General features: G+C 37.9%; 2 protein-coding genes across 2 annotated transcripts in view; one reads left to right on the top strand and one right to left on the bottom strand.

Annotated features, from left to right (window-relative positions):
* The window catches only part of LOC306878024 (doublecortin domain-containing protein 2-like), a gene marked incomplete at both ends in the record, with an annotated part of 32,168 nt that extends 27,314 nt beyond the window's left edge, over window positions 1-4,854 (top strand). Inside the window, 2 exons of the mRNA XM_079430107.1 lie at window positions 2,863-2,918; window positions 4,426-4,854. Of these exons, the coding sequence (XP_079286233.1) occupies window positions 2,863-2,918; window positions 4,426-4,854 (485 nt within the window). The remainder of the gene's footprint in view (window positions 1-2,862; window positions 2,919-4,425) is intronic.
* Window positions 4,855-8,051: 3,197 nt separating this feature from the next.
* On the bottom strand, window positions 8,052-21,560 carry LOC306878334 (neurensin-1-like). The gene is made up of 2 exons (XM_079430614.1): window positions 21,360-21,560; window positions 8,052-10,042 (listed from the first exon to the last, which is right to left on the bottom strand). Exons 1-2 carry the CDS (start codon window positions 21,555-21,557, stop codon window positions 9,644-9,646), a joined length of 597 nt encoding a protein of 198 aa, XP_079286740.1. The 5' UTR covers window positions 21,558-21,560; the 3' UTR covers window positions 8,052-9,643.
* Window positions 21,561-21,832: the final 272 nt, after the last annotated feature.

Genomic DNA, 21,832 nt, shown 5'->3' with positions numbered 1-21,832 from the left:
CCTTACAGGATACCTGTTTGCATGGTTACTCTTTCAAATTGTTGTTTGCTATTTTAAATATTCAGAAATGCCAGGTTTTACTATCCTTGTGGAGACATTTAGTCCTTACAATGTAGCATAAATACACAAAATGAGCTCTCAGTGTGAAAAGATGGATCTCAAAATGATAAAGTCAATGTTGAGAAGATTATATATATATATTTATTTATATTATATTATTTATATTTATATATAAAAGTAACAAAATAACATGCAAGTGCAGTGCAAGCTGAGAGTGTAAAATGGAAAATGTGTGATTAATCTGTGTCTGTCATACATATTTCATACGCTCTCTGTATTGGTGAGGTTATGAATGTGACCGGTTGGCTCTGGAGCTGCACATGTTTTAGTCCTCATTTGCGTAAGAGCAAAGTCATCTAACACTCGTGATGGCAAGTGCATGTGTACCAATCGCATTTGCACATTTTATTACTGTATTCTGATGTTTGGCTTGATCAGGTCTGCTGTCATTGATTTGCACCGGATCCATTATGTGTCACGTGATGTGAAGCCGAATTCATGATGGCTCTCTTGCTCTCACGTCGTTTGCTCGGTAACATTGTGTAGATGAGAGAAGGCTATTTCAGGCCTTGGGAGGTCTTTATTAACATAATCCATAAATAGCTGATCTAGTAGCATGTAGACAGCAGGATGTGTTCGTCTTTGGCCCGTGGGAGTTGTAGAGATCATCCGAGCCGCGCGTCTCGACTCCAGTGTGAGATCTTGACTCGTGGCTGCAGCTCTGAACAAACTGAGACTAAATCCAGAAGAACTGTGTCTCCAAGACACTTCAAGAAACCTCCTGCAAAGCTACAGTGCTGTTAAAAGTTTTAGGCACTTGTGTAAAAATGCTGTAAAATGAGGATGCTGTCAAAAATAATGTCATAAATAGATTTTCTTTATCAATTAACTTCTATTAACTATATTAAATCAGCATTTGTTGTGAGCATGCTTTGTGTTTAAAGCAGCTTTTGTCCTCGGTGCTCTTGAGCAGAGTTTCTCAGGAGCTTTGCAGGAGGTTTCTTGAAGCGTCTTGGAGACACAGTTCTTCTGGATTTAGTCTCAGTTTGTTCTGTTTCTTCGTGTTATTCCAGACAGACTGATGATGATCAGATCAGATCTCTAACATCTCACTGGATTATTACTATTAATGGCAAATGCTGATATTTCCTTCTGACACACTACAGCAGAAGATAGAAATAACTGACTTAAGACCATTCTTAGCTGCTGATTATACTGGTGTTCTCATAATTTTGGCCACCACTGTACAATATACTGTATATGTGTAAACTTCAAAAAACTATAAAAGTAGCTTGATGCTAAAATAACACATTGAATGTTTTATCCAATGTTCAGATTTTTATTCTAAAAGTTACAGCAAATTAGTGCATGTTTAAATAAATAATGTATCGTTTGCACATTTAAGCATAACATCTTAGAAAACATGTGGGTCACTCTTTAGTTTGGGGATCAATTCTCACTTATTAACTCTGACTTTTGCCCTGAATAAACTCTTAATTTACTGCTTATTAATAATGTTAAGTTGGGATAGGGCTAATAGATCTAAACTATGATCATGAAGAATAAGGCATTAATTTGTGCTTTATAAGTAGTAATAAACAGCCAGTATGCTTGTAATATGCATGTTAATAAGCAACTAGTTAATAGAGAGAATTGGACCCTAAAGTAAAATGTTACCAACACTTAATATAATAAATCAACTAGGCCAGAATAGTGATATTCATCTTTGTTTTTTAAACCTTGTTCACCTGGGGTTATTGAACCTCTCCTGATACCAATATAATAGTTGATATAGTTAACATTTATTATATGTGAACTGTATTTAGTCTTTGTGTGTATTGAGCAGTGTCTAGCTGCCTTTACCTTGCACCGTGGATTAATTAGCACAGGAATAACTAACAGCGGTTGTGTTGAAATGAGTCTCCCTCCCATCCGCCGCTTTAATGAAGGCAGGCTTTAAAATGCTGTATTTAATTTGATTTAGCATTTTTATGAGACGAGCCCTTCTCTCAATCACATTTAACTGTTTATTGTTACATTAGCGCTCCTGCTTACAGTCGGGCTTTTGGACTACAGTTAATAAATGTGAACGATTTCCATAAAATATTCAAAGAAGCCCATTATTGCTTCGCCGGCTCATCTCCGCTGCTAAACTTCAATCAGTTTTGCATTTGAAACGCATTAAATGCCTGGGTAAAGCGCTATCATCTGCACAGCAATATTTTTATAGCCGCTATTGGGGAAAGCGAAACTATATGAGGTGCATTAATTCTGCTGTTTAATTATTCAGAGTGTATTGATTTCACACGCAATCTTTGGATTTATTACTCATTAAGTATTTAAAACACTCGTGTAATTTTCTTGTTTACTAGCGAGTACAATGGTATGACTGTAAATCTCGCACACATAATTACACAGAAGCGTCGAAAGCTAATGGTCATTTTAACAGCGACTCTGTAATTAATTAATGAGAGGTTTTAATAAGAGTGGGACGTATGCACATGCTTGTTTGAGGTCTGACACTACATTTACTATTTTAGATCTGAAATTAGAATTTGTGTCTACACTAGTCTATGTTGATCATATCAATCATTGTTGATTTCATCAGTAAAACCATTGATTGTTCATCCATTTAGATGATATATCTTCATATTATTAAATATACATTTCTTGATTTATTGCTTGGCCTTTTGCTGTCTTTAATAGAATTGGAAACAGTATGTTGTATCTGTAAGTGAATGTGAATCCTGACCCCTGGGTGGCGCTGGCGTCTCATGTTTGCTGTGGTGTGTGTTTGTGCAGATGATGGAGAGGACAGAAGAGTAGAAGAAGATGACAAATCTTCACCGGTCCAGCAGGTGAGGAGCTCCAACCTCATCAGGATCTCTAATACTCTTACTAAGAAGCCCAGTCGACACACATGTGATTCAGTTCATAACTGAGGTCCTCAGAAATCACCCACCTGTGTTAAAGTACCGAGGATATGTGTCTAAAACAAAGCAGTCACATGTTTGGATGCTGCTACACTAAAAAAAGTGTATATGCTTATGCACACACACTCACTCACACACACACACACACACACACACTCACACACACACACACACACACACACTCACTCACACACACACACACACACACACACTCACACACACACACACACACACACACACACACACACACACAGGCGGTCAAATTTTGGAGTAATCGGAATAATTTATTTGACTGAAAATACTGTACAAACAGTGAAATAGTATTACTATATCATATAGATGTTTTCTCTGTGAATATCTGTTAAAATCTAATATGTGACCCTGCAGCACAAAAGCAGTCATGAGTAGCACAGGTATATCTGTAGCAATAACCAACAATACATTGTATGGATCAAAATTATACATTTCTCTTTTATGACAAATATCATTAGGATATTAAGATCATGTTCCATCAAGATATTTAGTACATTATCCTTAATAGTTGTATCTCAGACAAATATTGTCCGATCATAACAAACCATACATCAATGGAAAGATTATTTATTCAGATGATGATGATGCATAAATCTCAATTTCGAAAAATTGACCCTTATGACTGGTTTTGTGCTCCAGGGTTACATTTATTTCTGTGATCTGCAGCTGTATTTTCAGCATCATTACTCCAGTCTTCAGTGTCACATGATCTTCAGAAATCATAATAATATACTGATTTACTGATCAACAAACATTTCTGATTATTATCAATGTTGAACACAGTTGTGCTGCTCAATATTTTTGTGGAAACTGATACATTTTATTTTTCAGTATTCACAGATTAATAGAAAGTTCAAAAGAACAGCATCTGTTTGAAATATAAATATTTTGTGACATCATTAATGTCTTTACTGTCACTTTTGATCAATTTAATGCGTCTGAATAAAAGCTTTTTTGGTCCCGCTTTATATTAGGTGGCCTTAACTACTATGTACTTATATTTAAATTAATAATTTGGTACAATGCACTTATTGTGTATATACATGTATTTACATTTGTACTTATATTTTTAAAAAATACCTATATGTAGTTACATCTTTAATTAATTATGTAAGTACATTTATAATTACACTGTTGACCCATCCCTTACACCTTAAACCCACCCATACCACCCTAACCTGTCCCTAACCTTACCCGTATCCCACCTCGATAGCAGCACAAGTGTTTTACAATACAATATGAACACAGTAAGTACATTGCACTTACTTTTTGATGTAAGTACACAGTAGTTAAGGCCACCTAATATAAAGTGGGACCAGTTCTTTTTTTTTTTAAATGGCAGTGTATCACGGTATCCACAAAAGTATCACACACTGATATATGATGTTGTTTTATTAAGGAGGCGGAGGAGGCCAGTCCTGATATAGACGACGCAACCAAACCAGAAAGTGAAGCGGCCCAAAACACAGAAGAATCACCGTGTGACGAAGAACAAGAGACGAAACCAGAGGATGAAAAGAATGAAGAGGATGGAGAGATAAAGGATGAGGGACAAACATCAGAACCAGAGGCACATGATGACGGCGAAGAGAAGGATGAAGAAGCTGAAGGAGGAGATGAAGAAGAGAAGGATGAAGAAGCTGAAGGAGGAGATGAAGAAGAGAAGGATGAAGAAGCTGAAGGAGGAGATGAAGAAGAGAAACCAGAGGAGGGAGCAGAAGAGGAAAACCAGGAGAACACAGAGAAGGAGGAAGAGCCGGCGGAGGAGAATCCAGATCCCAGTGAGGACGCGTCTGCAAATACTGAAGGAGAAAACCTGAAGGAGTAGCTCCACGAGAAACGATCACCGTGTGATTCTCTGTCTCCTGCAGACCACAGAAGGAGAATTTTATTGTCAAAATATTCTGGCTGTTGTTTTCTGTATAACATGGAAAACAGACCAGAACATTCTTCAAAATATGTTGTTTTGTGAGAAGACAGAAGAGTCATACAGGTTTGAGTGATCACTTCTGGGTGAACTATCCCTTTAGAAGATGATTTATTACTTTGATTGCTACTAATTTATTCATATTAATAATTTATTGTATTGAGATTCTAATACTGTGAACATATTTAATAACACAGCTAATTTAACCAGTTAGGATTTGAGAAAATATCTATTTTCCATGTAGTAACATAATTATGGTAACAAAACGAGTACAAGTGCTAATATCTGCTAAGCTGATAGATTTTTTGTCAAAGAAAGCTAAATATATATATTTCTATTTCATCTTTTAGTGTCTTCTCTGTTGTGTATGTCATTATTGTGATATTATCATTTTAACTGACATGAATAACATCAGTCCTGAAGGATAAGCTACATGACAACTAAATACAGTCGACTGCTTTCACAGATCTGTGTGGATACGTCCTTCATTAGTGTGTGTGTGTGTGTGTGTGTGTGTGTGTGTGTGTGTGTGTGTGTGTGCGACTCTGATCTGTGTAAAGCAGGTCACTGGGACAAACACAACAATAGCACCTCAAAAAAGACCAAATCTGGCTTCATTCCTCTCCTCATATATATATTTGTGACTTTTTATCTTTTTGTCCCCTAACAATTCTGTGAAATTACAAAATATGATTTCAGAATTGCAAGATATAAACTTGCAATTTTAAGAAAACAAGTCAGAATTGTGAGAAAAGTTTGCATTTACCATTGTTTTTTTGTGTTTTTTTTTATTCTGTGGTGGGAGAAAAGGAACTGAATAGCAAGATGAGTCAGAATTCAGAGAAGAAGAAAATTGTGGGAACAAATGTCACAATTACAATTTTTTATTTTTTTATTTGTTTGTTTTTGAGGCAGAAAAGGGTCTCACTATACAAATAAAGTTTTTGTTTCCTCCTTTGAATGTTTGAGTGAACTATTCTAATTTTAACAAACTAAAGTACATCCCTTATAAATATACTTTTTTTTTTTTAATTGGATCACCATTAGAGGTTTTTTAGCATCTTGAAAGTGGCAAATCACCCTATTAAAAACATTTCCATCAGTGTTTAACTGATTCGGCAGTGTTTATGTATGTCAAGGTGAGCGATTCCTACACACACACACAGAGCTGGTATGAATCTGGTGATGCTGTTGTATTTAATGTATTTCATTTTATGGGTGAAGTAGTGGCCTAATGGTAGAGAGTAGGACTGTAACCCAAAGGTTGCGAGTTCGAGTCTCGGGTCCAGCAGGAATTCCACCTTCAAAACAACGACTGAGCAAGGCACCAAACCCCCAACTCCCCCCCCCCGGGCGCTGCAGCATTGGCTGCCCACTGCTCCGGGTGTGTGTTCACTTTGGATGGGTTAACTGCAGAGCACAGATTCTGAGTATGGCCACGTCATGTCACTTTCACTTTTTAAGCAGCACTGCTGCAGGCGAACACTGAGAGGAACTCATCTCTCCATCAGCAGATCCTCAGCATGACTCACTCAGATCAACATCTATTCCCAGCCACTGACAGACTGCAAACACATCACACTGACAGCTGCAAAACAGAACCAGTCTGCTCTACCTAAAACACTCCTAGTCATCTTCTTTCTTTGAAATATTACAGAGGTCTGCAACATCCAAATATATCTGTTTCATTAAAAATATAATGAGAGAATAATTCTTTTTAGGGCTACTTTTATTAGTATTACAATTTTTTTCAATTGCTTACACACACAATCTTTCCTTGCCACACAGTTTCTGAAATCTGACAGTCAAACAGCAGAAGCACACATCAAATCTGCAAAACCAGACACTAATACTAAGCCTTTGACTCAGTTTTCAATTTCATAAAACACTTTTTGCAAAACACAACACACAATTTATACTGTATGTAACACACACAAATCTAATAAGAATTAATATTATGGCAAAGGTGTTTGCAAATGTCTGCTTTTGAGATGTGTTTGTGATATTTCAAATGTAGTGCTTTATTTTGCAAGAGATGTGAGGCATTTTGCATTTTGTATGCAATTCTTGGATTTGTGTGTAAAGTTTTGAAAAAAAGAGGCAATGTTTTGAAAATGTGTGTAAGCAGCTGAAAAAACTGTTAAAATCGAGTGAGAATATTATGATATTCTCACTATTATAATATTTATGTATAATATTCTCAACCTTTTTTTAAGTGTGGTCATTTCGAACTACACTTGAAGTACATCGTATTTACTATTGTTTAGCTAATTCTGTAGGCAAAATCCAGTCATTTCAACAGAATTCTGCACAATCTGTAATTCTGTTCGAGGACAGAAAAGGTTCTTCATGCCAATTTCACATCAGAGTCAAATTGCTCAGGTAAATTTGCTAATATAAATCTGCTTGGGTTAAGAGTGACTTCTGTGTGCGCTGTGATTCATGTCGCAACATCCTTGACAATGGACAATGGACCTAAAATTTATCCAAAATGTATAATGTGACTTCATATAGGAATTCGTGCAATTTTCTGTAAGAGAGAAATATTTCCACATGCAGATTTTGCATCAGGTTCAAGGTGGTCACATAAATTCAAAGAATTTGGCTTTCACTAATGTGACCGAACCTTTGTCCGCTTGTTAGTTCATCACCTAATGAACACTGTTTCCAGGTTTAAGCCTCTGCTTAATTCCAAGGGAGCTTTTAAAAACGCAAATGTTCAGGGTGTTCAGGATGACAATATTTTAATGATCCAAACGTGTGGCTAACTGAGATTTGACTATAGAGACAAAGGTTAGGAAAATTGTGTTTTGGTTGTATTACAGTACACCGTGAGTGTGTATTACTGTTTTTGTTTGCTTTTGGGATCTAATAGCACAACTGGACCCGGAAACTGTGACTTGTGACACTAGACATGGGCCAGATGGACATTTGTATAGATCGAGGATCTTCAGAGCATCAGTGTTGACCATTACTCACTACTGAATACATCATGTGAAAGATATAAAACATATTTTAATGTGCTTTGATCATTTGATCATTTCAATATGCAAATTTAGAGCTAACAATAATGGAAGAAACAACTACCAACAGACAATGATGGTAACAAACAGTTATTTTTATTCTGTTTGCTGAAAAATAGACATGTTCCAAGAGTAAGAACAGCTCCAATACCTTAGATCAATACACCATCCATTGCACTCACCAATAGAGCAGACGGACAAACCAAACCAGAGGATTTGGCAGTTTGAGACGATTACCAGCATTGTGATCGACACACCTCCAAAAACACATCCATATATGTCAGTTTAAACAAGAAGAATCAATTCTTGAAGCAGCTGATATATATATTATATATTATAAATGTTACATTTTTAAACTTCATCTAGGCCTGTCCGAGAGATTTGATTGTTAAATATCCAGTGATTGGTGCGAGAGATTCATTAGCAAGCCTCGTCCTTTTCAAACATCTGAATGCATATGCAATATGTTCAATGATAATTAATAATCAATAAATAACGCAAAAGATTACACTCAGAAGCAACAGCAAGGGTTTTTCATTCTTATCAGCCTTCTTGAAAGTAGTTTACAATGTTTCACTGAATGGTGTGATCATACAACAGTTGCACTAATCAATTAAAGTAAAAAATATAAGAATAATAAGATGCAAATACCAGCAGAAAATAATTGCTTTTAGGAATGATTGGCACAAATACTGTCCTTACAGAGAAACTCTGGAGACCAAAACACATATGACTCTACCAGGAAGCCAAAAAGAAACACAAAACAAGAGAAGCAGACAGAAAGAACAGGTGGCACTAGCGTATGGAAAGTCTTAATGGGCTCGGCTGTAATGAGTGTAATTACCTACAGACAGTGACTGTGCTTAACGGCCTCTTGAGGAAAGCGAGGCTGGACCAAGAATGATGTGCAACACAATGAGAGGATATTACATAATCCCACAGGCGCATCTAAACTGTAATCTATTTTCACTCCTAGACATCGGAGGCGGTGATGTATTTGAACAGAACTGATGCGCAGTATTGAGATGTGTGAAATTGTGGCTCGGAATGCATTGCGTTCTGTCAGCGAACTATTGATTGACTGTAGCAATAGAGCGCGAAGCCTTCGCTAGGAGAGATTGGGAGAAAAATTACACCTTAGGTGACGGCAATGAACCAACGTAACATTTTCTGAATGAGCAATGACAAATCATTGTAGCTTCTGTTGACAATGTTAGTGAGGCAGCCGTGATGAATTAGCCGCTAACGCACAGGCCTTCGTTCTACTTGTTTATGAGTTTTACAGAGTGACTTTTCTCATATAACACAATGGAAATTGTGAGAGGCTGTGTTTGGGTTCACTATAATAGAGAAACTATTCTTGCTTATTCGGTATTAATACGCACATGCCTTGACGCCTCTGAAGAATATGTTGCTCTTCGGAACAGCTGCCTAAAGCTGTTCTGATTCCTAGCCGTAGCAGGCGAGTATATTTGTGCTGTGTGTCTGTATTCAGGAGCACCAGTAATGATCGACAGGGTACGCTTACGCTAATCACATAAATACTCTCGATATTCTCGGTTAACATTGAAGAATGATATACGCCAGAGAAAGTGCGGTGTTATCTATCTCTACTGATCCAGGAACTGTTGTTTTGTTTTGCACGGAAGCGTTGGATGCCTAAGAGGTCAGGTTTCCGCTCCGGGCTGGACACTCTGCACTTTGGAGAGTGTGACGGGCACCTTGGCCTCTCCCGGGGTGGGAGCGCGGGTGACGGGATGAACGGAGGCCTGGATCTCGACGAGCCGCTCTTTGAAGCGCTGCTGCAGACGGAGCTCTTCCTTGGAGCCACCCTGAGAGCAGGCGGCCAGCAGCAGCCCCACCGCCATCCCGCTGCCACCCACGCAGAACAGCACGGCTCCGGCCAGCTTACAGGCATCCAGGGCCCGGTTGAACCGCACTGCGCGGCCGTCCACGAACAGCAGCTCGTCTTCTCCGAATGCTTCGAGTCGAGGCGGCGTTGCGTAGCCCACCAGCAGCACGGACAACCCCGCCACCAGAATCAGAGCACCCAGCGCAAGACAGACCTGGTGGAGAGATACAGAGGAACCATATTAATCCAATGTCCTGGTATGCAACTTTAGATGGCGCAGTCCGATAGGTCAAACTCAATCTGACATAATGACGTCATGATCACATGGCGCAGCTAATTGGTTCTTTTTGTATCAGTAGCCAATGAGCTCGCTGCTCAACATTCAAATATATGAATAATGCTTGCTGTAGCAGTTTGCAGCGTGTTGCAGAAACCATCCACCTCCCTCAGCTCCACCTGTATAGATCTACCACAGGGTGATTCAAGTATGCTATGTATGGAGGTTATTCATATATGCTATATGTGCAGCAGCAGTATTTCTTACATGCTCACAACAGCATATTGTGGATGTATTGGCAGAAGCAAGTCTCGGTATAGCAGCAGCGTAGCATACCAAACACAAAGGATTAGTTCACTTCCAGAATACAAATTTCCTGATAATTTACTCACCCCCATGTCATCCAAGATGTTCATGTCTTTCTTTTTTCAGTCGCAAAGAAATTAAGTTTTTGAGGAAAACATTCCAGGGTTTTTCTCCATATAGTGGACTTCAATGGTGGCCAACGATTTCAAGGTCCAAAATGCAGTTTCAATGCAACTTCAAAGGGCTCTACATGATCCTAGCCGAGGAATAAGGGTCTTATCTAGTGAAACAATGTAATTTTCTTTATACACTTTTTAACCACTCTCTTCTTCATATATTACGTTGTAGCATCTGCTTATGATCCTTGATGGTCATTGGGACTTTATGTCTTAAGAGACCCCTTTTAGCCTTTGGACATTTGCATATAATTCACAGACCTGGCCCCACATTCGACCTTTATATGGGTGCTAAATTGCCAATGGTTGCCCCCACTGTCTAAAAGACGTTAGACAGACAGATCTGTTCTCTCCATGGGAATTCAAACACATTCCAGAGAACTAAATGACCCTCGATATCAGACACCAGACATCATTCTTCAATGTTGACTCGATACTACCTCCACGAGTACAACACACAACACACACGCATAGAGACATTTCCTTTATTTAGATCATAATTAATCAGTTACAAAGGTATCTGGTATAGGCACGTGTTGTTTGTATGTTTCCTTATTATATTAGCCTAGTGTCCACTCGTTATTTGTATTAGTAAGCTCTAAATACTCATATTCAGGTGTATGAATGTATCTCTGGTTTAATATCTGCTAGATGTCTCTTTCTTGATATCAAAATGATCCGCTCTTATTTCTCAAACAATGATGTACACTGTGACCTCGTGAAATGCATCATACTATTCTTACGGTACTGTGGGAAGAATTACACCAATCGAGCAGAACAGTCATAAAACATGCAAATGAGGTGGCAAGTGAGACAAAGAAACACTTTCCCGCTGAAACTATGTGCCTTGTTATTGGTCAGACTGACCAAAACTGGGTGTAACAGGATCAGATAAAACTTCGCCCACACCCAAAAGACGAGTTCTTCTCTTTACCTTGGGTGCCCTAGAGACACTCATCACCGTGGAAACCTCGCGACTCCCCTTTCGGGGGGAGTCCGAGCTTCTGGCAGTTTTGAGTTCAGTAACTTTGGTGACTTAACTTCGGACCAATCAACCCATGGCTGGAATGACGAAGCTTTCACTCCTAAAGGAATTCTTCAAGAATCTACGCATTATACATGCACAGGACACTTTACTCAGCATCAACAAACCAGTGCAAGTAACCGCTTGTTAACTGTTTAGATGCGCTTCTAGGCTTCGACCACTTTTGATTAAGGTGATGTAATTCTTTGATGGTTCTAACAGGTTGTGTTTAGCTGACGTGCAAATCCTGCCATTATGCTCTCTCTCTTGCGCGCGAGTGCGTGCTCTCTCTCTCTCTCTCTCTCTCTCTCTCCCTCTCTCCATGCCTTCCTTCCGTTGGCATCTATGTTTAATGTATGTATGTTTGTGTTTAGTTCAATGTTACATGTTCCCCTGTAGTGTAGTTTAATAAACATCCATATGTATTCACACTTAGTTGTCTGTGTCTGCAGCTCACAGAAACGAGGTCACTTTAACGTTCCGGTTTTGTTACATGCTAATGAGCGATGTATTAATAAGGAAATAATTTTTCGTGACCAGATAAATAATTTTCCTTAGAGTCAATAGACGATTAAAACTGTACGTACTGCGGACGAACAAATCATTTTATTGTACTATTAATGCTACAGTTAATTCCTGAAGATGAATATATAATTGATAACAACCCGTTATGATAAATTATGTTCATCTCACTTTGAGCTAATTTGCTACAATGTAATCCTGTTGGAAAGGTCAATGCGTGGTAAGTTCTACGTCTTTGTACTTCAGTTAAAAACTCCATCTCATTTTCTCCTCCAACTTTAAAATCATCTGGCATCGTTGATTTGTATTTTTTAGTTTTTTTTTGCATGTTCGATTTGTAAACACTGGGTTGGTACTTCCAGCTACATCATAAGTGACACCTAATCACCTAATAAAGATGCGCTTGCGCATTGCAGAGCTAATGCTAGCCCAGAATTTGTGGTTAAAAAGTGTATAAAGAAACTGACCAATAATTTCATTACATATGACCCTTATTCCTTGGCTGGGATGTAGAGCCCTTTGAAGTTGCATTGAAACTGCATTTTGGACGTTCAAATCGTTGGCCACCATTGAAGTCCACTATATGGAGAAAAGTCCTGGAATGTTTTTCTCAAAAAAAAAAAAAAAAAAAAAAAAATATATATATATATATATATATATATATATATAGTCCGCGACTGAAGAAATAGAGACATGAACATCTTGGATGACATGGGGTGAGTAAATTATCAGTATTTTTTTTTTTTATTCTGGAAGTGAACTTATCCTTTAACATTGTCATGTACATTACCATGCGAATCCCTCTGAGAATCGTCAAGACAGAACTGTATTTAACACCAGTAGGATGACAGAAGCGACATTGTTCTGCACAGGTTCAAGATTCAATCCCCTCACTGAACACCTGATGACTGCTGTTACGAATCCTGGCCATGCACTTCAGTTTACTCACCACCAGAGGTCACCCGCTCACCACATGGACTTTCACACTACACAGCACATTGGACTCCATTTCCCACCATCCATTGCACTCACTAATCACTCACAGCTGTTCACACTGATCACGCCCACACCTGAGAACCATCTCACAATCACCATCACCCAAACACACACTATTTAAGCCTGGGACTTGCTCTTGCTCGCTGCTGAGTATTGTTAGCCTAGTCTGCATACAAAGCGTTTCCTTAGTAGTCTTGTCTTGTTTATCTTGCCGTGTCTGACCCTGCCTGTGTTTTTGGATTATTCTGTCTGCCTTGCCCTGTCTGGATTTGGTACGCCGATCGTCGACCCACGCTTGCTCCACGGATTGCTCTGTCTTGCCTCTGCCATACCTGTTTGCTGTCTCTCGACCCTGCCTGTATGACCACGTCTTTTAATAAAGCTTTGCAAATGGATCCGCACGTCTCACGTCTCGTCACTCCCGTAACAACTGCACACATACAAGACTCTTAGAGCCGATTTCTGATCTGATTGCAGGGCTACTCAATTATCAAAAAGACCAGTTTAGAAGGTGATGGAGAGGTATTTTCTTCTAAAAAAAATTCTGGAATCAGCAACTGGAAAATTCTGATTTGTGAAAATTCTTTAAATATTAGGATAGAAGAATATGTTGTTTATTTAGCAGCTTTGTTTTGAAACAACACAAATATCCATGGTAACATCCTAATTTACATTTACATTTATTCATTTAGCTGACGCTTTTATCCAAAGCGACTTACAATTGCTATATATGTCAGAGGTCGCACGCACCTGGAGCAACTAGGGGTTAAGTGTCTTGCTCAGGGACACATTGGTGTCTCACAGTGGATTCGAACCCGGGTCTCTCACACCAACGGCATGTGTCTTATCCACTGCACTATCACCACCCCATAATCTGTAAATGACTGTTAAAAACTATGATGTAATGAACTTTACTGTTCAAGTAATAAAGTTTTGACAAAAGTTTTATAAAATGATAAACCTCACAAGTCTCTGGACTCTCGGTTTGCCAGTAGGGGTCTTGGCTTTGCTTTGTAGACCACTTATACCCCCTTTCCACCAGCAGGAACCAGTTGCTATTTCAGAGCCAGTGCTATTTCCAGATCTTAGTTGGTTTGACTGGCGAGCCCTTTAAGAACCGGTTGCTTTTCCACAGGCTAGAGAGCCAATACAGAGCCAGGTCGTACGTCACTGAATATGTTTCACGTTTCGTTTCATTAGAGCTGCCACGGCAGCGCCAAACATATCAGACTTGTTCGAGGTGCATCGGCGCCACACAGACCGATAAATCGATCGGCACACAACACACTAAAGCACCGTGAGAGCGATCCAAAAGCATAAAGAGCTGTCTGCTTTCCAGTCGCTCCCACAGCAGTCCGCGCAGCACCGATCCATCCCGAACAAGCCTAAACAAACTATCAACAAAGGCGGATGTTTACAGAGCCTCCGCAGCAGGGGAACTGGGTGAGTGTGACGCGGCATAGTCGTGGGTCACAAACCTGGCTAAAACCAGATGACTACATTATTTTAAATGAGTCAACCCCCAAAGATTACTGTTATAAACATGAGCAGCATCCAAAAAAAAAGGTGTTGCTACAATTTATAGCAATATTTTCAGTATTTCTCAGAGGACGGGCTTCAAGTATAACTCATTTGAAGTAATGGTGCTTCATATAACATTATCCAGAGAAACAAGTGTTAATGATAAAACCCCTGTGATGTTTGTGCTGGCTACTGTATACAGGCAACCAGGGCACCATACAAACTTTATTAATATTTTTTATCTGAGTTAGTACTAGCGGCAGATAAAGTCTTAATTGTAGGTGATTTTAATATCCATGTTGATAATGAAAAAGATGCATTGGGATCAGCATTTCTAGACATTCTGAAATCTATTGGTGTTAGACAACATGTGTCAGGTCCTACTCATTGTCGAAATTATACTCTAGATTTAATACTGTCACATGGAATTGATGTTAATGGTGTTGAAATTCAACAGCAAAGCGATGATATCTCAGATCATTATATAGTCTTGTGTAAACTCCATATAGCAAAAACTGTAAATTCTACTCCTTGTTACAAGTATGGTAGAACCATCACTTCTACCACAAAAGACTGCTTGATAGTAATCTTCGTGATTTATCTCAATTCCTCAGCATATCCAATAGCTCAGAAAACTTGATGATGTAACAGAAACTATAGACTCTCTCTTTTCTAGTGTTTTAGATACAGTTGCTCTTTTACGCTTAAGGAAGATTAAGCATAACAATTTGACACCGTAGTCTAATGAGCATACTTGCGTCCTAAAGAGAGCAGCCTGGAAAATGGAGCGCAGCTGGAGGAAAACAAAACTAGAGGTATTCTGTATCGCATGGCGGGAAAGTACTCTCTCCAACAGAAAAGCATTAAAAACTTCTAGATCGCATTACTTTTCGTCTTATTTTAGAAGAAAACAATCATAACCCCAGGTATTTATTCAATACAGTGGCTAAATTAATGAAAAAATAAAGCATCAACAGGCTTTGACATTTCCCAACAGCATAGCAGTAATGACTTTATGAGCTACTTTAATTCCAAGATCGATACTATTAGTGATAAAATTGTAACCATGCAGCCGTCAGCTACAGTATTGCATCAAAAAATGCACTATAGATCCCCTGAGGAACAATTCCATCCATTCTCCACTATAGAAGAGGGATAATTGTATAAACTTGTTAAATCATCTAAACCAACAACATGTGTGTCTATTCCATCGAAGCTCCTAAAAGAGGTGATTCCAGAAGTAATAGATCCTCTTCTGACTATTATTAATTCATTATTGTCATTAGGATATGTCCCAAAAACCTTCAAACTGGCTGTTATTAAGCCTCTCATTATAAAACCACAACTTGACTCCAAATAATTAATTAATTACGGGCCGATCTCAAATCTTCCTTTTCTGTCAAAGATATTAGAAAAGGTAGTATCATCACAACTATGTTTCTTCTTAGAGAAAAATTATATATGTGAGGATTTCCAGTCAGGTTTTAGACCATATCGTAGTACTGAGACTGCTCTCATTAGAGTTACAAACGACCTGCTCTTATCATCTGATCGTGGTTGTATCGACCACAACATTCTTTTAAACAGACTAGAAAAATATGTTGGCATTAGACAAAGTGCACTGGCATGGTTCAAATCTTACTTATCTGACCGCCATCAATTTATGGCAGTAAATGAAGAGGTATCATAGCAATCACAAGTGTAGTATGGAGTACCTCAAGGCTCTGTACTAGGCCCCTTACTTTTCACGCTTTACATGTTACCCTTGGGAGATATAATTAGGAAACATGGTGTTAGCTTTCACTGTTATGCTGATGATACTCAGCTCTATATTTCTTCACGACCCGATGAAACATACCAATTTGCAAAACTAACGGAATGTATAGTTGATAACAAAAACTGGATGACTAGCAATTTCTTACTGCTAAATTCGGAAAAAAACAGAGGTGTTAATTATTGGACCAAAAACTTGTGCCTGTAATAACCTAGATCACTGTCTAATACTTGATGGCTGCTCTGTAAATTCTTCGTCATCAGCTAGGAACCTAGGCATGCTTTTTGATAGCAATATTTCCTTCGAAAAACATGTTTATAGCATTTGTAAAACTGCAATTTCCATCTTAAAAATATATCTAAATTATGACCTATGCTCTCAATTTCAAATGCAGAAACATTCATTCATGTGTTCATGACCTCGAGGTTAGAATATTGTAATGCTTTATTGGGTGGTTGCTCTGCATGTTTAGAAAACAAACTCCAGCTGGTTCAAAATGCAGCAGCTAGAGTTCTTACTAGAACCAGGAAGTATGGCCACATTAGCCCGGTTCTGTCAACACTGCACTGGCTCCCTATTAAACGTCGTATACATTTTAAGATCTTGCTAATTACCTATAAGGCCTGAATGGTTTGGCACCTCCGTATTGATGATGAGCAGTATATGAGCTCTTATCCCACTATAGTCCTTCACGTCCGCTGCGATCTCAAAACTCTGGCCATTTGATAATACCTAGAATATCAAAATCAACACCCAATCTACCTAACACTGTTCGGGAAGCAGACTCACTCTGTCACTTTAAATCTAGATTAAAGACCCATCTCTTTAACCTGGCATAATGCACTATCACCTTTCTATAATTCAAATCCGTTAAAGGATTGTTAGGCGGCATTAATTAGGTCAACCGGAACCGGGAACACTTCCCATAACACATGATGTACTTGTTACATCATAAGAAGAATGGCATCTACACTAATATTAGTCTGTTTCTTTCTTATTACGAGGTCACCGTAATATTGGATTTCCAGCGATATCGTTGACTTGATTGCACAAATACTACTAGAACTGAACTGAGCTGGACGATGACATCACTGAATTCAATGATGAACTGCCTTTAACTGAAAAGTGAGTGTTTACTATTGTCTTTTTATATTACCGACACACTATTTTCCTATTTGATACTGTAAAGCTGCGTTGACACAATCTTTATTGTTAAAAGCGCTATATAAGTAAAGGTGACTTGTCTTGACATGTCAGCCTAATAAATGATTATGTATATTAAATATAATTGATCTGAACAAAAACACCAGACCAGATGAATGAAAAGCAGAAATAAAGCGGTTAGCCCCAGACACAAAGTAGTGAAGTGAACCCCTATTTATGCTCATTATGTAGTGTATGTGTTTGCCTAGGGAGACCAAACTAGCAGCTTATAAAATCTTGACATCAATCCTTCGCAAGGATGTAGAGGTAAGGTAAATACTTGCATCATTGCATTGGTGGTTAAAATGAAGCTTTGACAGTTTAGCAAGAGGTTCTGCACAAATTAGCCAAAAAGACAGTGGTGCAGGGTGTGCGATATATACAGTCTGCGATAATATCGTAATTGTTGTTTTAACGATGTGTGATTTGACATTATCAGTATTTTGCCAAAAACACTCCTATAGTGCCGTGAAGTCTAGTAGATTAGACTAGTGCACGTGCGTTTAGAGTGCGTTCTTTCACTGCGTGATTCAGTCTGTTAAAATGCATTTAGAATGATCCTCAAATTTAAGATATAGGGGCAGAAAATGTATATATTTATATCATTTCATATAGTAAATCAATATCACACGAAGAGTGCTTGTTTTTTTTTCTCCAAAAATCAGAATGATTACATTTCGTCAACAAAAATCATTCCAAACACAGCCACAGCACTGTTTTGCGTCTCTGACCAATGACGGTGTTTCGTTCCTGAATGAATCAACTGTTTAAATGATTTGGTTCAATCGCAAAGACTCACTTATTAACAGTGACTTGCTGACACCTACTGGCGGTTTTAATTTCACATTTAAAGTATCTTTTGATTTTGTATTTATTTGAATCATTTAAAATGATTATTCAACAGTTTGTGTCTTATATATCAAAACATTATTTCTGTATTTATAACTGCAGGATTAATGCATTCATGTCCTGCATTAAACAGTGTAAATACATCTAAATGCCTCTTCAGATGAAGCTTCTGTGTTTCTTTTGCGTTGCAAAGATGAATTTTGTTGATATTGATTTAATTTGCCTGGTAACAGCCCAAATGTCTTATTATTCTAAATAACTGATTCCGGAAACTGTACTGTGCTCGCAGCGCTGCTCTTCAATACACGGCACAAAGGTGCCGGCGCGCGCATAGCCTGTATCATTTCATATCAAATCGCGAAAGAAACTACGAGCATGCAATGTCGTGGTCAGTTAAGTCATGAAGTTACCAAAAAGGCGATTAAAGCTGCCATAAAACTGTGCTTGCATGTAGCGTTGTTTTTGGCGGCATGTTTTAATATTAGTTTAAGTCTTTGTGTGAAGCTGTCATTTTAGTTTTTATTAGTTTTAGTCACGTTCATACTCTTTTTAGTCTAGTCAAGTTTTAGTCGACGGAAACTGATGACATTTTTGTCTAGTTTTCGTCAATGAAAATTGTATTTTAGTCTCTTTTTAGTAATACAATTATATTTAACCCAGTCAATATAGTATAAGTACCTAGTAGTATAGACGAAACCAAAATGTTCTTTTAGCCAAACCCATTTCAAACAAGGTTATCTTATTATATTATTGTTACCTTATAGACTCAAGAATACATCCATTCCAGACAAGGAAGATGCTCTGATTTGAATTTACACCATTTATATTACCAACCAAACATGTTACACACACATCTCCCAAAGACGAACCCCGGCTGGCCGGCCATCGGTCCCTTTCTCTGCGTCAGACTTAACGTTGTCGTCTTCTAAATAATGCCGCGAGTGGGGCTTGAGGAAGTGAAGTAAAGAAGTAAAGAAATAGAAGTCAAAACAACCTAATAACCAGCTGCTGTGATGTCTGTTCATCAAGAACAAAAGAAATGTTTTATGGATTCATCTGTATTTAGTTTAGAATTTAGTGTTGATAACTTTATTCAATTTCTGTATATTTATCCTGAGGGGCACAGGTAGATAAATTATTGTAATAATTCTTAGACATTTATTATAATGGGTTTATGTGAAGATTGTTTTAAGTTCATTTAAATTAGAAGTTATTTTTAAAGTCTAATAAATGTTAAAATTTATAGCTCTTAATTATAATGTAAAGTTGAATGTCAATAATTATATATTAGGGAGAAACATTTTATAGGGAATCATTACTAATCATCATTACTAATTGGTATCAGTGATACTGGCCTTCAGTCATAAAAATAAACATGACATTAAACAAATATTAAAAATATATATACTGTCTTTGTTGTTTGTACATTAATTTGAAGATTGAATGTGAAATTATTGCAATATAAAAGTATATTTAAAAACTTTAATGTTAGGTGGGATTAATCGTGATTAATCGCAGAACAATGTGCAATTCATTCGTTTTGGGTTTTTTTTATCGATTGACAGCACTAATATATACACTCACCTAAAGGATTATTAGGAACACCTGTTCAATTTCTCATTAATGCAATTATCTAATCAACCAATCACATGGCAGTTGCTTCAATGCATTTAGGGGTGTGGTCCTGGTCAAGACAATCTCCTGAACTCCAAACTGAATGTCAGAATGGGAAAGAAAGGTGATTTAAGCAATTTTGAGCGTGGCATGGTTGTTGGTGCCAGACGGACCGGTCTGAGTATTTCACAATCTGCTCAGTTACTGGGATTTTCACGCACAACCATTTCTAGGGTTTACAAAGAATGGTGTGAAAAGGGAAAATCATCCAGTATGCGGCAGTCCTGTGGGCGAAAATGCCTTGTTGATGCTAGAGGTCAGAGGAGAATGGGCCGACTGATTCAAGCTGATAGAAGAGCAATAGAAGATCCTCTGATGGCTACTTCCAGCAGGATAATGCACCATGTCACAAAGCTCGAATCATTTCAAATTGGTTTCTTGAACATGACAATGAGTTCACTGTACTAAAATGGCCCCCACAGTCACCAGATCTCAACCCAATAGAGCATCTTTGGGATGTGGTGGAACGGGAGCTTCGTGCCCTGGATGTGCATCCCACAAATCTCCATCAACTGCAAGATGCTATTCTATCAATATGGGCCAACATTTCTAAAGAATGCTTTCAGCACCTTGTTGAATCAATGCCACGTAGAATTAAGGCAGTTCTGAAGGCGAAAGGGGGTCAAACACAGTATTAGTATGGTGTTCCTAATAATCCTTTAGGTGAGTGTGTATATATATATATATATATATATATATATATATATATATATATATATATATATATATATATATATATATATATATCAACTAAAAAATAAAAATAAATAAACTCAGTTGGAGCTGAACTAAATAGGGCGCTGTCAGGCTTTTTTTATTAAGGGGTGGAAGCACACCACTATAAAGGAACACAAGACTAAATAAAAGCATCATTGCAAAACAACAATCTTTCTATCTAGATTCTTGTTTTCATAATCTCTGGAAGACAAAATAGCAAATGAAAAAATAAATAAATAATAAAAATAATAATCATAATACATTGTTTTTGAAGAGGAACCAGCTTTGTGATTGGCTGCACATATTACTAATACAATTAAATATAAACTAAAATTAACTAACTGAACAAATTAAATAAATAGTAATATAAAAATAAACAAAAAAAAGACAAAAAACATAAATAACATGCATTCATGCAAACATAAAAAGAGGTTTGTTGGCAAATGTTTGCAGAGAAACAGCAGAATCATAACGTCTGTTGCAGCAGCTCACCTTCCAGAGCACGGAGCTCCAGCGGCTCGGCGATCTCTGTGTCTGGAAATCTTCATTGCGCTCCCAGATGGAAGCGGTGCACTCCTCGTAGAATTGGTGCAGGTAGGAACGCACCCCGTAACCCTGGTAACCGCTGCTGAGGGCGCCATGGCTCTGATCAGCGTAATCCGAGCCACATATCTCTGAGCAGGACGCCATGCTTCACATCTGCACACAAACACAGCATCGCCATTTAGTCTCAATTTCATTTCAATTCAGTTTACTGGCCATGAAACTATGTGCATTATTTCATTAAAGCACTGGTTGAACAAATGGAGGACACACTAATTATTATCATTATTCAGTCAAATTATTAAAAACAAAACAAGCCAATAAATAAATATTATTATACTACTATTAAACTTTAAAGTATTTAATGTGAAGTGAAGTGAAGTGACATACTGCCAGGTATGGTGACCCATACTCGGAATTCG

This window comes from Barbus barbus (assembly GCF_936440315.1).
Source record: "Barbus barbus genome assembly, chromosome: 12".
NCBI lineage: Eukaryota > Metazoa > Chordata > Actinopteri > Cypriniformes > Cyprinidae > Barbus > Barbus barbus.
Note: the sequence above shows the minus strand (reverse complement) of the source record. Positions and strands in the feature narration are given on the sequence as shown.

Coding starts and splice junctions, on each gene's coding strand:
- LOC306878334 (XM_079430614.1), bottom strand. CDS start 21,557: ATGGCGTCCTGCTCAGAGATATGTGGCTCGGATTACGCTGATCAGAGC. Junction 10,043..21,359: donor GGAGCTCCGTGCTCTGGAAG/GTGAGCTGCTGC, acceptor TCTCTCCACCAG/GTCTGTCTTGCGCTGGGTGC.